We start from the raw sequence: 16,330 nt of genomic DNA on the forward strand, positions 1-16,330 counted from the left end.
TTAACCAAGTATAACATGAAGATTATTAACACGTGTTTAATCCAAAATAGAGAAAATGTTAAATTTCAGGGAGAAATAAAACTACTGACACCAGAGTTTCAATGCTCAGCTCTATTTTTATTTTATTACCAGAGATCAAATGTAGCTTGTATGAAAGCAAATTTAACCTTTCAACACCCAACAGGATACATCTGTCCTACAATCTTTTTCCAAACAGTAGCAACACACGTAAACTTCCTTTTCTGCCTTTTTTTGTTGAGGATTTCCTCGTGTCTGTTTACAGCCATTCTTTTCTTTCTCGTTCCTATCTAACGGGGCACTCCATGACTTCCTATAAAGCTGTGGGACTTCTGAGAAGTGAGGTGGAGACGGTCTTTCAGACCCAAATGTAAGCCAGGCTCGACTCCCATTATTCAACTTGATTGCTTTTTAGTAGATCCTGCCTGAAAACTGCTGTGACTTAACTTCAGCCTGTTGTAAACGTGTAATCTGTGAACTAAAGCTGAGATATTTTCAGAGAATTGACAAAGCTCAGAACATATTTTATTATCGTTTCACATGCTGTTTGAAAATTAGGTGGAGTGTCTTTTTAAGCCATAAAAAAGGAGTCTGACCGACTTAGATCTCTTAAACTAAGTGCACTTGAACTGTTGGAACTTCCTTATCAACCCAAAATGGGTCCTGCCTGCAACTGTTTCTGCCATTGATAGGTTGATTTAAAGAAAGTTAATCTAATTTCCAGCCACAATGCTTTAGACATTCTCCCTCTGTATCCTGTCCATCCACGGGCAGAGCGGCGACCATCGAGGGCTCCCCCAGATCTCACCACAGCAGCACCAGTCAGGTCTTCATCGGTGTGTCGGTGTGTGGGTTGTGCTTGTGTTTTTTTTTTTTTGTGTATGTGTGTCTGTCTGTCGTGTGAGGGTGACACAAGCAGTTCTTCTGCTGTGATATCACCTTGATTTCACAAAGCCACCTTTAGGTGACAGGGCATCTGAGTTTGTCTCACACGTCCCTGCCCCTGGCGTCAGGAGACACCTGCACAAACGGAAGAGATATCTATCTGTCTGGGGAGAATGTCAACTTTAAACTAGTTTGGAAACAATTTTTTTCTAGATCCTTTTAAAGGTACTTCACATTTATATTTAAGAAATGAAGACATACAATAATTATAAGTAAATTAAATTAGTTCTTCAATTCACGATAAAAATGAAAGTGAAACTAAAAACGTGATTATTCCTTATAGATTAAATTCCTCACTGTAACGTGTGAGGGCTGCTGACAATCAAATCTTCACTCAGTGTTTTCAGTTATCAGCTTTTATCTGATTCTCTGAAAATCAAAAGAGTAACAACCATAACCTGGCTTCACCTGTTGAATACAGGTGAGGCCAGGTCAGCGCCTGGATATATAAGTCACATTATGTTTTAGATTTCTGCCCACTTGTGGTCAAAGATGCATTTTTCCACGTACCTTTAAAAACAGAACAACTAAACATATCATACATTTTTTCTATTAAGCATTGAACAGTATACTTACAGAGACATTATTGAATCCAGCTTCCATTGGATGATTCTGAATTGATGGAACCTTCACACGGTCCTCCTGAAACGAATGAATAAACTCATTAGACACAGTAAAAACACAGTGATTTCCTTTTTTTTTTTGGACAAAAATATGGCCTCTTATCTTTTCCATTCTGTATGTTGTGAAATTAACTCACCGAGATGTCTGATTCATATGTTTCATTACTGAAACCACCAGCAGCTGAAGAAGGTGATGAGGCAAGCCTCTTTCTGGTTCGCAGGTAGTAAATCAGCAGGGCGATCAGTGTGCCGATCAGCAGCAGGACCACAATCACGGCCGCTGCGATCCCGGCTGCGTTTTCTCGTGAGGGTGAGGCTACAGAGGAGATGTAAAACATTTAATGTCCAGTTCTGCCAAAAAAAAATGTGATTGAGACAATGGCAGCACCTTACATTACAGGTACATGAAATTCAGTCAAAGGGCTGCCTGGATTTATGCATCAGGTAGTCCACATGGCTGTAAACATTTATACTTGTTTGCTGGTGTGTCGACATCACTCTGTGTTTTGGCTGTCAAAACACTAGTCAGCGGTTAGACAGCTGTGTTGAGTATCTGTGTGTACTTTAAATAATGGTGACTGGAAGTGAGTTGCTCATGTCAAAGTTGAAGTAAATAAATGTTGATTAAAAGTTACTTTTACTAAAAGCACTGCAACAGAAAAGAGAGAGGACTACATCTGTGTAGGGTTACATTTCCAGGGAGGTACACATCAGGCTACTGCAGAACTACGTTGTAGATCCAATGCAACGTCCTTATTAAACTTATTTATTACTATACCAATCAGGCATAACATTATGACCACCTTCCTAATATTGTGTAGGTCTCCCTTGTGATTCTATAACAGTTGCGACTCATCAGAAGGCACCCTCAGAATGCCTTCTGAGGGTGCCCTGTGGTGTCTGGTAACAGAATATTGTCAGTGGGGGCCTTTGAAGGGAGGGGGCTCTGTGGATCATTCCACAGATACTTGCTCAGTTTGGGATCTTGTGAGTTTGGAAGCCAGGTCAACACCTTGTGCTGTTCTTCATGGTTACTAAACTGTTTTTGTGTGTGTGTCTGTAGGCTGTATCCTGTTGGGGATAGCTGCTGCCATCAAGGATGCATTTGCAATTTGAACACTAGAAAAGCATTTATGTGGGCTCTAATCTGAAGTGCAATTAATGTGCAGTTTCTGTGGCTGGTAGCTCTAATGAAACCAGCCTCTGCAGCAGTGGTCTTCCTTTCCTCATGAGAGCCAGTTTCATCATAGCATTTGATAGTTTTCATGGTTGCAATTGAGGATTCATTCAATCGATTAACTGACTTTCATGTCTTAAAATAATGATGAACTTTTGTTTCTCTTTACTTAGTTGAGTAGTTCTTACAACAGCATGCATTAGAACGTCATTGCTATGGGGTGGGGGTGCCTGGTCTGGTCTAGGTGGGTGCTACATGTCTAAGTAACATCCACATGAATGCCAGGTCCAAAAGTTTCCCAGCAGAACATTGAATTGTCACAAGATGGTCAATGTTATTTACTTCTCCTGTCAGTGGTGTATGTTAAGAATTTTAAAATGTAAAAATAAAATAGAACCAGAGTAAGGTTAGCCAGAGCATAGAAAAACACGCAAAAAAAAAAAAACTTGACCTGTAATAAATAAGTCTCTTACTTGTTTGTGAGTCTGTGAGCATGTTAGCGCAGTTGAACCCGATTTTATACACAATGTCATCCAGAGCTACGACACCTGAGGTACCTTTGATTCCTTCAAACACAATCTGTGAACAGCCGACACAAGATAAGAGCAGAGACATAACTCAGTGTCATTACAGGACCTTGTGTGAGTTTTTATCTGAACACACATACGGCTATACACATTACACCTACACAGACTACATAAATTAAACAGTGTATTTAGTGTTTTGAGATAAATGAGATTGACCTGGTATTCCTCAGCAGATATGATGTCAACATCAAAGCGTTGCCATGGCCCCATGACTTTATTCACCACTAGCAACTGATGGCGATGACCTTCAGACAGCCTCCACACGTTCAGCAGGCAGTCCGCTGAATATGTTCAAATAAAGTGGTAAAAGGGAAATGCATCACACACACACATACAGACAGAAGAATCAGGCACCAAGGTTCATTAACAACATTTATTCTTACACGAGGAGGGCATGTAGGCCCAGAATTTCAGACAGGTGCCCTTGGTTGGGGGGAAGTGAGGGCTGAACAGCTGGGCGTTTTGATTGGCTTCTGTCCGATTGCTGCTTGAGAAGAACAGGAAGTGACCTAGCAGAAAGGGAAAGGGAAAGTCACCATCTTAATCAGAGGTGAATCGCATTGATTTGCACGTGTTATAAGTAGCTTTAGCCACAAAGTTCACAGTCAAGCAGGTTTGTCCGTGTTTGTGTTTCTCTGGCTTACCCTTTTCGTTGCCCAGAGTGTGGTCTTCAGGTGGGGTGGGGTAGTGCTGCTCTGCCTCCTGACTCGTCAGCTCCCAGTCCAGTTTATCCACTTCGCTGTTTTGAGTGTTGCTCCAGCTGCACATGCCGCTCTCCAGGGTGCACTTGGAACCTGAGATATTCAAGAGAAGGAAAAGGGACATCAACTACAGCAGAAGTTTCTGCTGCTCAATTCTCTACATCCATTTCCCACGCCGTCAGAATCATTCTATCACCATGTTCAACATCACTTCTCTTGCCCGGAAATCATTTTGCCTGCGATCTCAAACCTAATCAGTTCTCATAATTCATTGCAATTCTGTCACTCCTTTGCCCTGCAACCCTCCTCCTCCTCTTTATTCTGGATATCCAGGCCGTTTCACCAGCGTCTAGACTCTGGTAGGGTCTGTTTTTATTGTCCATAATATGTGTTTAGATTGCTCAAATCTAGAGTGAATCTCTTAAATAAACACAAAATAACAACTCCAACTGTCCGTCTCATAGTGTCACATAGTTTTCAGACCATTCTCATCCTCCAGAGCTAAAGGACTGTGGTGGAGAAAACTCAAAAGCTCTTCAAAGGGGCACTGAACACAAGATTTTAAGTTTGTGACTGCAAAGAAGCGACTGTTGCTACAATCTTTACTAAACTGTACCATATTTTTATGATGAACCTGCATTCTAGTCCACAATTCTGCTGTGTTCCTCCTGAAACTGGATGTGGCAGAACAACACAGACCTTGATCTTCACATGGGTGAGGTGAAAGGAAGATGTCATCAACTGCAACATGAGTGTTTTCTCCTCCGGCTCCAATCACCTCAAACTCCAACTGCAGACCATATTAGCACACTGTCAGCTTGGTTTTTAATGATTAACATAAGATCCTTCATTTTAAAGTTCATTAATGATAATCGTTTGTTCAAATTGTGCTGGAGAGATTTTAATGATATGTGTAAGTTTATTCAATAACACTTTACATTAGTGAATATTTACAGTCTACAACTGTTTCAGCATCACTCTCCAGCCTTCACGCAGTACCTGCCAGTCCACGAGGGCACTCAAGATGTTGCCGTTACCATGGCGCCAGACTTCTCCTTCATTCAGACTGTCAGAGAAGATCTTCACCCTGTCTCCCTTTACTGGCTTCATATACACCGTCAGAAAACCTTCAAGGTACAAACAGTTAAATAGTGAAATTGCCTTAAAGTTTAATGGGGTTTTTTTTGTGTGTGTGTTTTCTGTGTGTGCCTCACCAGGATTCACTCCTCCCATGTGGTACCAGAAATGGACACACTCAGTCTTGGTGGTTCCGTAGTGAACAGGGGAGGTGAGGACCGTGGCACTACCAGAGGGCAGGATGGTTGCTGCGGTGTTAACCATCATGTAGAAACCTGGACACAGATCGGATCAGAGCAGACCACAATTCACAGTTTCTCCCTTTTCTGCATGTATATTTACATATTACCGTTATGTAGTGGGGCTCTCTCTCACCTAGTTCGGTCTCCAGAGTGTGATCAGTTTTGGGTCCGGTCGTGGTAGTGTGTCCGTTGCGGTGGAGCCAGCGAACTTTACCTGAGCTGCTGTATCCGCACTGTTGGGCTTCAAAAGAACACATCCTTTGCATTGTACATGGGCGGTCCAAGAAAGTTACATCGTCAATGGCCACTTGCCCATCAAACCCATAGCGAACTGCTTCAAACATCAGCTGTTGGTGGGTCGGAGATTGGAGAGAGTGAGTTAGAACATAATGTTAAAAACATTTGTTTTCATATTGTGTTCCTACCTAACTGCTAACAAGCAGCCAAAAAACTATCCAAAAGTTTTTGCTTGAAGTTGCAGTAATATTTTGTTTTACCAACAAGAGCTTCACCAATACCCCTCAAAGCACCAAAATAAGATATCTTTTTTTGTTTAGTAATGTCACTGGGGCTGACTACTGTCATACCTGAAAGTTAGTCAGCTGGTGTGGTACTGGGCAGTGGGCTTCGTGCCACATGTTGCCATGAGCTCCACTGCGGGTCCAGAGGACAGTCTCATAATTCGTCTTATCAAAGAGCTTCACATTCAGAGCACCTGAATCAGATCAACGAGTGACAGAGGATCAGTCAAATGTAAATTTAAAGTGTATCTTGTAAAGGGACAATATTCAGTTATGTGGAAATATGATCACCTGTGTTGGGCCCATAGAGCTTGTAGAAAAAGGACAGGCAGTAATCTGAAGGACCTGGTGACTGCGGAAATGAAATCAAGCGGCCAAATGCACCACGCAGAGAAGGACTCCACATGTCCACGACAAGGCTTCTACCTGGACATCAACAGAAAAATGGGACAGATAACTTGGTGAGTTTGAGCAACACTGACCACTTAAATAATGGTTTATAAGATTAGTATTTATTCACATTAAAACACACTTTATAACACTGAAAGATTATTTTATTGACACAATTACAATTGCACTGACAGAATAATCTCACAGTCATGGAAGTGAAAAGCAGTTATCATGAAAAGTGTAGTAGGTTTGAATTATTTTTATTGTAAATTGTATTACTATTGTATTGATAGTCAATAACATGAAATGATATAAATACAAATGCAGACACTGTTAATGCAGCATAACATTATTGCGACAGTTCCTTGCACATTACACCATATGACATTACATTACATTAAGAACTTCATGTTTTATTTTAGTGTGGTTAAGTAAAGAGTGAAAGCACGTGAGAGGCTATTTCTATGTTTTTGAAATGAGCTCACCAATTCCAATGGTGTGGTCCGTCCCACTGAGCACTGTCCAGTCGAAGTTGTCACTGTTGTCCTGATACCATCCACACAGTCCATCTTCAAAGTTACATGACAGCGCTGGCAAAAAAAAAAATTAAAAAAATAAAAATAATAATAATAAAAATGAGTATTGAGACAATAAATTATGCATTTTACTGTAAACTATAAAAAAGTCCTGAAAATTACCTGTTGGGAGAGATGGAATGGAGTCAGCATGACAGCTGGTGAAGCGAACGTTTTTCACTTTAATCTTGGCACATGGACAGAGTTTCATAGCACGGGCTTCAAATGCAAGCTGATGAAGAAAAAGTAGGAATATGTTTGGTACCAGCAGTTTAGATGCATAATGTGATGCATGATTATTTGTCTCTGGCAATTTATCAACCCAACATTCAAACCTGAGTGAGCGAGAACACCTGTGGACTTTTTTTTCTATTAATTTTTTCACACTGCAGACACTGCAATGTATCGGAACGGGTGTCGGGTGGGCTTCCACTAAGGTACTTTGGTCACACAGTAGGTCACCTGTTTTATTTTTCCACACCATTGCTGGAGAAATTCAAAACTGCAGAACCGATATATGCAGGCCATCTAGTGGTTACTGGTGGTATTGCTACCAGAGTTGAACAGCAAAAACCTTTTGTTCAACGCAGCCTGACAATGTCTGGTTACTGTAGTTTGCAGTTAATCTACTTATTGAAAGGGTCACCATAATCAACATAGCAAAATTATACCACACTGTCCAAGACTGACATTCCTAAAAGAGCTGCCACTGGAAATAAAATGTTATTTTCTCATGGTGGACATGATCAGAAACCCAGATTGGCTCTCTGTTCTGTGTATGTGTGTGTGTGTGTCTAAAGGAGACAATAAGGCACACATCCTTGTAGCTCTTTACACCATCCATGATGGCTGGTAGTCGGCCGGGAGATAAACACCCACTGCCCAAATGCGGCAGCCAAGATGCACCTCGAGCTCAGAAAAATGAGAAGAAAATAAGAAAGTACAGGCACAGGGCAGGATCTCTGCAGATAAATACACTGCTACAAACTTGTAATGGGTCATACGTGATGACCGAGAGGAAATGACTTTCCTATTTCTGTGCCTTGTTTCTGCTACTTCTTATAAATTGAAGTGGGAAGTGGGAAACAGACAGCAGAGTGAAATCTCATTATCAGTGAGTTAATTCTCATCATATTTAACACAATAAAAAGGAAAGTATATGAACAGCAAGGCCAGAAAATAAGTTGACCTGGAAGCGATGTTTCCTGACTCCAATGAGTATGCTGGCTGATTGCCACTCCTCCTTCTCTGTTCCTGTCTTCCCGCTGAACTCCCACAGTTTTGGCCTCACGCCCAGCAAACTGTCAATCACCCTGACAGACAGCTCACCTGCAGCAGAAAAACGTGAACAGAATTATATGTAAAGAACTGAGCTGTGTGAGAGATAAACAGGACGAAAAGGATAATAAGTTACCAATATGATTAGGATTTCCAGTAAGTGCAAAATCAAAGCTAAGGTTACAGGCTGGACCGGTGGGGCCCAGAAGAGGGGTCTGTGTCTGGGCTTCAGTCAGCTGCTGGCCTGGGGCCTCTGCCACATACAGGTACTCCTCTAAGAAAAATGAACATGGACAAATATTAAAACACAAACTCAGAATATTTAAATTCTGTAAGACATTATAAATTAAGTTCATTTTTTTTAAAAACTGGATTTCATCTTCTGCCTGTTTTTGCCACTGCACCTGCAGCTCATTCAGACTCAGTCGAGAACTAAGGAAAGTGTTTGTACCTTTGGTTGTGGAATTCTTATGTAGCACCCAGCCTTGACTGCCAATGCTGGTGTCAGTCCAGCCTGAGCTGCCCTCAGTGTAAGAGAAATCCCCTACAGAAAGGATTAATGGAGGCATCACAGCTCAAATGCAATGTTAGTGTATGCTACATGTTCAGTACATGAGACGTGTCATAAAAATGAGAGAAGGCTCCTGAATATGTCGAAACACAAACTAAAAATTAGACAGTGTATACATACTATTACTATACTACTATATATAAATGGTTGCTTGTGTGATTAAAGTTTGCATGAGTCCATAAAACTACTTTGAAACTTTATACAGCTGTTAATACAAGTAAGTAAACAGGAAGAACAGACTCACCACACTTGGCCTCATCCTCTGCTCCTTCACAGTCCTCATGAAAATCACATATTTTATCCGGTTCAGTGCATGGATCTTTGGGGGGGTTGGGGAATTTTTCCAGTGTATTGTTCACTATTAAAATAGGAGAGAGTGAGGTAGCTATATCATACCGCAAAAGATGTGTATTCTGGAAAACCCTTGAGCATGTGGAGTCACATTTTCTGTCAAAGTTCTCAGTTAAAATGTTTTAAAATGTCAGTTACCAGATGACAAGCGGCACTCAGGAGACAAAACGATGCTGTCAACACCGATGCCTCCATAGCTGACGTTTCTGATTGCGGCCATTATCAAGATCTATAGGAGGAGACAATTGAACAGAATGGCAAATAGATTTTTACACCAAGCAGTCATCACTATGAATGGCATTTTAATCCAAACATCAAAGAGACAAAATGTTCTCAATCATTAATTTCTGAAGATTTGGTGAAAAACATAAACAATTTATTACCAAAAATATAAAGGCTCTAAAACGTAAGATCATCATGATGTGAAGTCAAAATTCTCCCAACTTTCAGCCTCTCTTTTTTTATTCCTGTTTTATCTTAAGTAATCACAGAACAGATTCAGAAACTGTTTTCCTATCTTTATTCACCATCTCCACTGTTATATTTAAATTTCCATTGGCTGCATTTTAAAGGACTATTCAAACCATTGTAAAACAAATGTAAACAATCTTGATTAAGCTGATATTTCTCTGCATTTTGCAGTATAGCTGAGTTTTAAATCGTTTTTCAGTGAACTGTTGCTGAACTGTTGATGGGAGAACATGTAGCAGGGTGTCAACCAGCAACTCTGCCAGAGTCAAGGAGGGGAGCAACATCCGTGAGAGGATTACGCTAACAGAGCCTATGGTGGAATAACTTAGGAAGCTTTCAAGAAAGGTGTTTGATGCTCCTGAACAAAGTGAAACTCAAAATCAACAAATTAACATTATAAATTGAAAGTAGTCTGTTACAATATCAGTTGTTCTGTTTTTCCACTTTCATTTAGAAATGTATTAACCTTTAGCGTTGATATGTTAGTTTTAAAGATATTATAGGCGTCAACCACCGTCACTATTCTGGCTGCATAAATCACCTGTGGGACGTAGCTACTCACCTGGAAAGTCTGGTTGGTTACAATCTCCACCTCTGCCTTCACCCAAAGATCTCCTAGAGATCCACCCCTCCTCCACACCGGGTTGATGATACGATCTGATACCAGCACTGTCAAGCCACCAGATCTCGGACCAAACTGGTGAGTGTACATCACCATCTACAGCACGTAATGATAGGAAACTTGTTAAATTAAGGTTCAAACTCTGCTTTAAAACTGTACAGTAAGTGCCAAACGTTAATTTGGATTTGTAAATTACTGTGAAACTGAACTGTAAGAGTAAACATAGAGGCCTCTGTGACTGAAGTAGGAATCAGCTTGAGACTCACCTTGCATGGATGTGAACTATTGGTGGGTTGAAGAGATGGGCTTTGGAAAGCGGCCCAGTCATTCAAGAGACCAGTGTCAGGGACAGTGACATATAGGAAGTAACCTGCCAAAACAATTGAAATATTTCCAGTAAAAACGCTGAGCACAATAAAGCAGAGCAGCAGCACGATTTCAATAGCGGACATACAAATAAGTGTTCTCCTATTTATTAGAAAATGATACCTGATACACTGTTGTTGGAGTGATCTCTGCCTGGTCCTTTCAGAGGATCCGTAGTGGAGATGCTCTCCTGATTCGTTCTAACCCATTTCAGTCTGGAAAGCGACCTCAGGTCCCAATCACACAGGCCGTCCTCAAAGTCACAGCGCCGGTACCCTTCTGGAGACACAACAAACACACACAACTCGCTTTAAGTATACAATGATGACTGATGACTGATTAGAATGACCACAGGTTTTGAAAGCTTGTGAAAAAGTGTCCAATTCAAGAAGAGACTTACACACTCACATGCTATTATTTTTGTGAAGTCATGACGCAGAATATTTACACATAGAAACACCCTGACTCAATTATGGTGTAGACATCTGGTTTCTCACCGCAGCTCTCCTCATCAGTTCCATCACCACAGTCATCTGTGCCGTCACAGACCTGGCTCTGCTCCACACAGACCTCACGTCTACACTTCAGCATCCCTGCTGGACACTCTTCTCCAGGGAGTGGTACTGGTCATGTAACGGAAATAATCATGATGGTTATTATTATATCACCTGGCATTTAAATATTCATTGCAGAAGTGCAGAGATGACACACTACGTGGACATTTTAAGGTACTCACAGGGAAGAGCACAGTTTAGAAACTCCAGCTGGTCTACGGCCACATCTCCTCTTTGTCCCTTTGAGCGCTGCGAGTGAAGACGGATTTGAAAGGTCGAGGGAATGCGGCCCAGAAAAATCGAGGCCTCTCTCCAGCCACGGACACTGGAGGCCTCAGGACGCCACACTACAGCCTCCTGAGAACCCTGGTGAAGGATGGACGCCCACAAGGGTGCAGAGCCCAGACCTGTTTGATCTATCGTTATAATTTAACACATAGTTTATCAGCAGGACAGCTGCAGAGAAAATTCAAGCTAGACTCATTATACAATTAAAACAGCTTATATTTATTACACATTTCAATAACAAGAACTAAACAAATAATTTATAGTGTCAGTAACAATGCAAATTGTATCAAGATGTTTTACAAAACCCACCACGTAATCCCCTCTTTAACGCTGTGTGATAACACTGACCAGGTCAGGGTGTTTAAACGTGTGACCTGCAGTGATTAATGTTCATTACCTGAGTCCCACAGGAAATATCTGAGACGCAGGCGACACGTTGGTGATGACTGTTTCATCTCTGGAGATATTAAAACTGCTGTATGGAGAGACTCGTCCTCCACTGCACTTACTCCCATAAACCAACCTATGTGTGAAATGATAAATGTGACATATTAAGTTATTGCAGTTTAGTGGAGGCTAATGCTTCATTTTAATAAAGAGAATATTTAAACTGCTAATGTGGTGGGCTCATTCAATTTTATCCAATGCATGTTTTCATTAGTGGTGTAACATTATATCATTTTTTCAATTTATTCAGGTAACTTGAATTTCACAATTTTAAAGCTGCTAATGGATTAAATAATTATCTACAAACATTGTCACATGTAATGAAACAATTATCTGCAGCTATACAGAACTTTTGAGCTCAAAGTTTTGGTACACCCAAACATGGAGCGCCCCTGAGGACTGGTAGACTTTAAACTTTAGCAGTGGCATTGCGCTAAGTTGCATTAAGTAGCGCCCACCTGACACAACTCTGCACACTCAGTCTTGTTATATATGTCATTTGCAGTAGTTAAGTAAGTATTTATAATCTATACTTCTGGGAGTCAAAAAAATAAAAATAAATAGAGGAAGAGGAGCAAAGAAAGCAAGACAGTTACCAGATGATGAAGATTATCCATAATAATAAATAGCTAACTGAATGCTGCTGGTCTGGCCTTAACTACGGAGGAGATACATTCGAATAAAATAGCTTCCATTATTTAATTTTTTCTTTCTTTGATGGTCAACATTGTCATTAGCAGATCAGTGTGTCCGGCTCTGTTGTCTGTGATCAAGTCTAGCGTGGATATTTTGACAAGTGCAACAATAGTAGCCTGGTCGTCACCATCCTACGTTTCCGCCCGAAATTTGATTTCGGTCTGCACTCAAATTTCGGGCGGAAACGTAGGATGGTGACGACCAGGCTACAACAATAGACCCTAGAATGACCTCTGTTTTTTTACAGCTGAAAACAGTTGCTTTCTGCAGCAAGACATGTTTTCACTGTGAGCAGCCCCTTCCACATTTGATCCATTTTGTATAAATATAAAGCTAATATAAAGCTTCTGCTTTTTAGCTTTGAATTATGATAAACATGCACATACTCATTCCAAAGTGTACAGTATGCATCCCCATAGGGTACAGCATACCACATCATAACACAACCTGCATCTGATTTGTTTGGAACAATATTCATTATGTTAGTTGTGGTCAATCATTTATTTTAACCAATGTAACATATTATAGCAAATATAACGAAATCATTATCGAGTTCAATTAAGCAAAACATTGTCTTCACAATTCATTATTCCTCTGCTCTCTGTTTGACGTGACTTCATGTGGTGGGAGGACAGGTTGAACCTGTGTTGAGCACTCTGCTCAAAGATGACTCAAATGTGAATTTAACTGCAGCTGAGGGATCACTGTGCTTCCAATTGGACTCACAGCTGCAGAGAAATTGCTGGCTGTTGAGGCTGGCTGTGCAAATCACTCCCTGGTCTGTTAATTATACACTTTATCACTGCAGCTCATGTTTACATGGAGATTCCATTAGGAAACCTCTGTGAAAACCTTAGTCACCATCTGCCAATAACATTGTTCTTATGAGGCCAAGAGCAACTTTCTACACTCCCTAACAACTGACTCTAACAATTTTGACACATATATTGTACGTTTTGGACTTAAATCAACATATGGACATAAATATGTATAAAACCATTCTCATAATTTTGTTGTTTCACTCATTCTAATCAAGCTAATGACAAAAAATAAGAATGTAAATATAATCCTCCCTCATCACAAAATAAAAAGGACTACTGGATTGTATTTTTTGAATGTTAAATTCAGTTCATTTATCCGGTTGGGGAGAAGCAAAAACCAGGATGCAAGTAATGTGACACATGGAACTATGCAGATTAATGACGTTTGGCAGACAGGAAAAAATAGTCTGCTGACCAAACGAAAGAAGATTCACTGCATAAGTGAAGATTCTGTTGAATGCTGTGAAAAAGGTCTGCTGGAATAATTCAAACTCTTAAAGACATAACCACAGCTTTCCAAATTCCTTAATGTCCTCAGCTCACTTTCATCTACATTGTCGATAAGCTGAAAATCCCTCTTTGATACAGTTTTATAATTAACATTAAAATGCATTTCTGAATTTACTAACAAATGAAAGATCTTCCTTGTTGCAGTGATGGACAAAAGAAAAGTGCTTGTTTATACCCTGTGGAAAAATACAATATGAGAACAAAATGTCTGCACTGTACCCATGGCAGTGCCGGTGGTGTAGTCAGAGTTCGGCCCGCTGTCGGCCAGCGCGTCCCCCTGAAGTCTCTCCCAGCTGTATGGTGAACTGGACGGCTGCTGAACCCATCCACACATTCCTGTATCTTCAAAGTCACACTCAAATCCTTTTCCGTAACCTTGAGAAGAGTAAAAGAAATAACTGGAAGGATTACGGAATCACTACACGAGAATCAAAAAAAAGGAACATTTCACAAACTAATTATTCAACATATTCCTCGTTGAGAGCTGGAACAAACTGTGAAGAAGTTTAGAGCTGTATCCTTGCATTTGATGTCTAATTGATGCCTGATAAAAAAAAATTTCACTTACCACAGTTGAGCTCATCGCTGCAGTCAGTACAGTCACACACAAAGTCACACTTCCCCTCTGGAGTGAGACAGGCCCAAGAACCAGCAGCTGGGTGATAAGACAATACATCAAGGTAGCACTATAATCACCTTCTGGATAGACCATCTCAATGGAAAGTTGAAGCATCTTCAGTTTCAGGACTACTGACTGTGTGATAATCATATTATGTGGTCAAAAATCCCATGACTAGCAAGTTAGGGGAGTTTTGTCAACTGCAAGGCCAAAAATAAAAACCTAACTGACCAAATGTTTTGAATTAATAAACCTTATGTATGAGAAGTAATTTGAGCCATCAGATAACTGCAGTGGCACAGTTCAGCTCAATATAGAAGGTGGAATAAAAGTATACAGCGGAACTGCACAGGTAATTGTTCCTCAAATGGATTGCATTTTTTCTTTGAAGCCTCTGGTTGTCTAAAATCCAACAGATGACTCAGCCTCTCTTATCAGGACTCATTAGTGTCAAAGATTTACAAGCCAACTAATGCCAACAGGCTCAAAGGCCAGAGAAGAAGAAATCAGGTCAACGCCAGCAAAATGCCATGCGGCCAAGCAAAGGTCTTTGATTAAGACACCACGCTTTAATGACTTAATAGCTGGAAATTAGAGATAACAGCCCAGAGTGCATCATCCTCCAAATTCTCTAAATACTTAACCAAAACAGCTTTATGTTTTCATTATGTGTTATTTCTCGACACCAGTCTAAGTGGTGTCTTAAAACCTCCTCCTCCACATTTCCAGAGTGGGGAAATACTCATTCATTCAGTCACAATTCTTTCATCTACATACTTATTATTGGCTTAAATGTAGTCAAATTCACATTTATATTCTGACTGGTAACTGTGATATGATACAGTGACAAATATTCCCATTGCGGATCTTTAATTGTTGAATGGAAACAGTTTTCAAGCTCCTTAAAAGCCCATATTCAAAATAAAGACAGACATAACATGAACTCAGTGACAGCAAATGCCAGATGTCTGAGAGGAAACAGACCTAGAGGAAACTGACCTTCTAATGGGGCGTGAACTGGAAAAAGTTAGTTTCAGTAGTAACTTTATAAAAAGCAGAAAGCTCAAGGTTAAACATGGCTCATTTGGGACTATTCACTGTATCACCTCTCTCTATGAATTGCATTACACCACAAGCTACATTTAGAGTGGCCCACACAGTTACATAAATGTGCAAAATAGATTAGGATGCAGCCTTGTTCAAATAGCTCTTACCCCACTGCAGAGCCAGCAGCAGAATGATGGCTGAGCTCCTCACTAGTACCATCTTCTTTCTTCCCCTTGCACCCGATCAGTCTGAAGGTCTGAACACAACCTGGAGGGGCTTTACTAGCTGACTCTGACCTCTTCTCCGTTTCAAACAGATAACAGTCTGACTTTATGATCACCCAGCATGCAACTGCAACAAACTCTCATAAAACAATTTCCTCCAAAAGACTATGTTCTGCAGCTTACATCCGTATCTTTCTCAATATTTATTGCATAGACACAGATTGTAAAAAAATAAAAAATGCAGAGCAAGTTAGATGAAAACTGCTGTATAGTTTACACAAAAAATCCGCAAGGGAAGTTTAACTCTTACATATAATATGTGAAGCAAGATATCAACGGAAAATACGGAATATGTATTTGTGATAATATTAACTGATTAGGTATGCTTCGTTTAGGTTACTGTAGTAGATCCCCTACTTCAATACTAATACCGCAGTGTGACAAGTAAAAGTCCTGCAGTGAAAATATTGCTTAAATAGAAGTATATAAAATGTACTTAAAGTACTAAAAGTGAAGGCCTTCAATGCAGAAATAAATGTCTACCGCCAGGTTACTGTATGTTATATTAACTATTTTATATTCAAGTGCATCAGTGAATATTTTAATTAT

At 40.2% G+C, this 16,330-nt stretch overlaps 1 protein-coding gene across 1 annotated transcript; it reads right to left on the bottom strand.

The window, feature by feature from the left end:
- Window positions 1-1,515: 1,515 nt before the first annotated feature.
- On the bottom strand, window positions 1,516-16,329 carry mamdc4 (MAM domain containing 4; the record flags this gene model as incomplete). Its single annotated transcript, XM_084572411.1, has 27 exons — window positions 15,665-16,329; window positions 14,400-14,486; window positions 14,051-14,206; window positions 11,755-11,880; window positions 11,252-11,485; window positions 11,013-11,138; window positions 10,639-10,794; window positions 10,416-10,519; window positions 10,090-10,245; window positions 9,195-9,285; window positions 8,950-9,063; window positions 8,586-8,678; window positions 8,271-8,408; window positions 8,046-8,185; window positions 6,980-7,088; window positions 6,767-6,871; window positions 6,183-6,317; window positions 5,958-6,085; window positions 5,504-5,717; window positions 5,051-5,403; window positions 4,751-4,841; window positions 3,995-4,144; window positions 3,734-3,859; window positions 3,507-3,631; window positions 3,237-3,342; window positions 1,724-1,902; window positions 1,516-1,605 (listed from the first exon to the last, which is right to left on the bottom strand). Exons 1-27 carry the CDS (start codon window positions 15,714-15,716, stop codon window positions 1,516-1,518), a joined length of 3,684 nt encoding a protein of 1,227 aa, XP_084428537.1. The 5' UTR covers window positions 15,717-16,329.
- Window position 16,330: the final 1 nt, after the last annotated feature.

This window comes from Chelon labrosus (assembly GCF_963514085.1).
Source record: "Chelon labrosus genome assembly, chromosome: 22".
Lineage (NCBI taxonomy): Eukaryota > Metazoa > Chordata > Actinopteri > Mugiliformes > Mugilidae > Chelon > Chelon labrosus.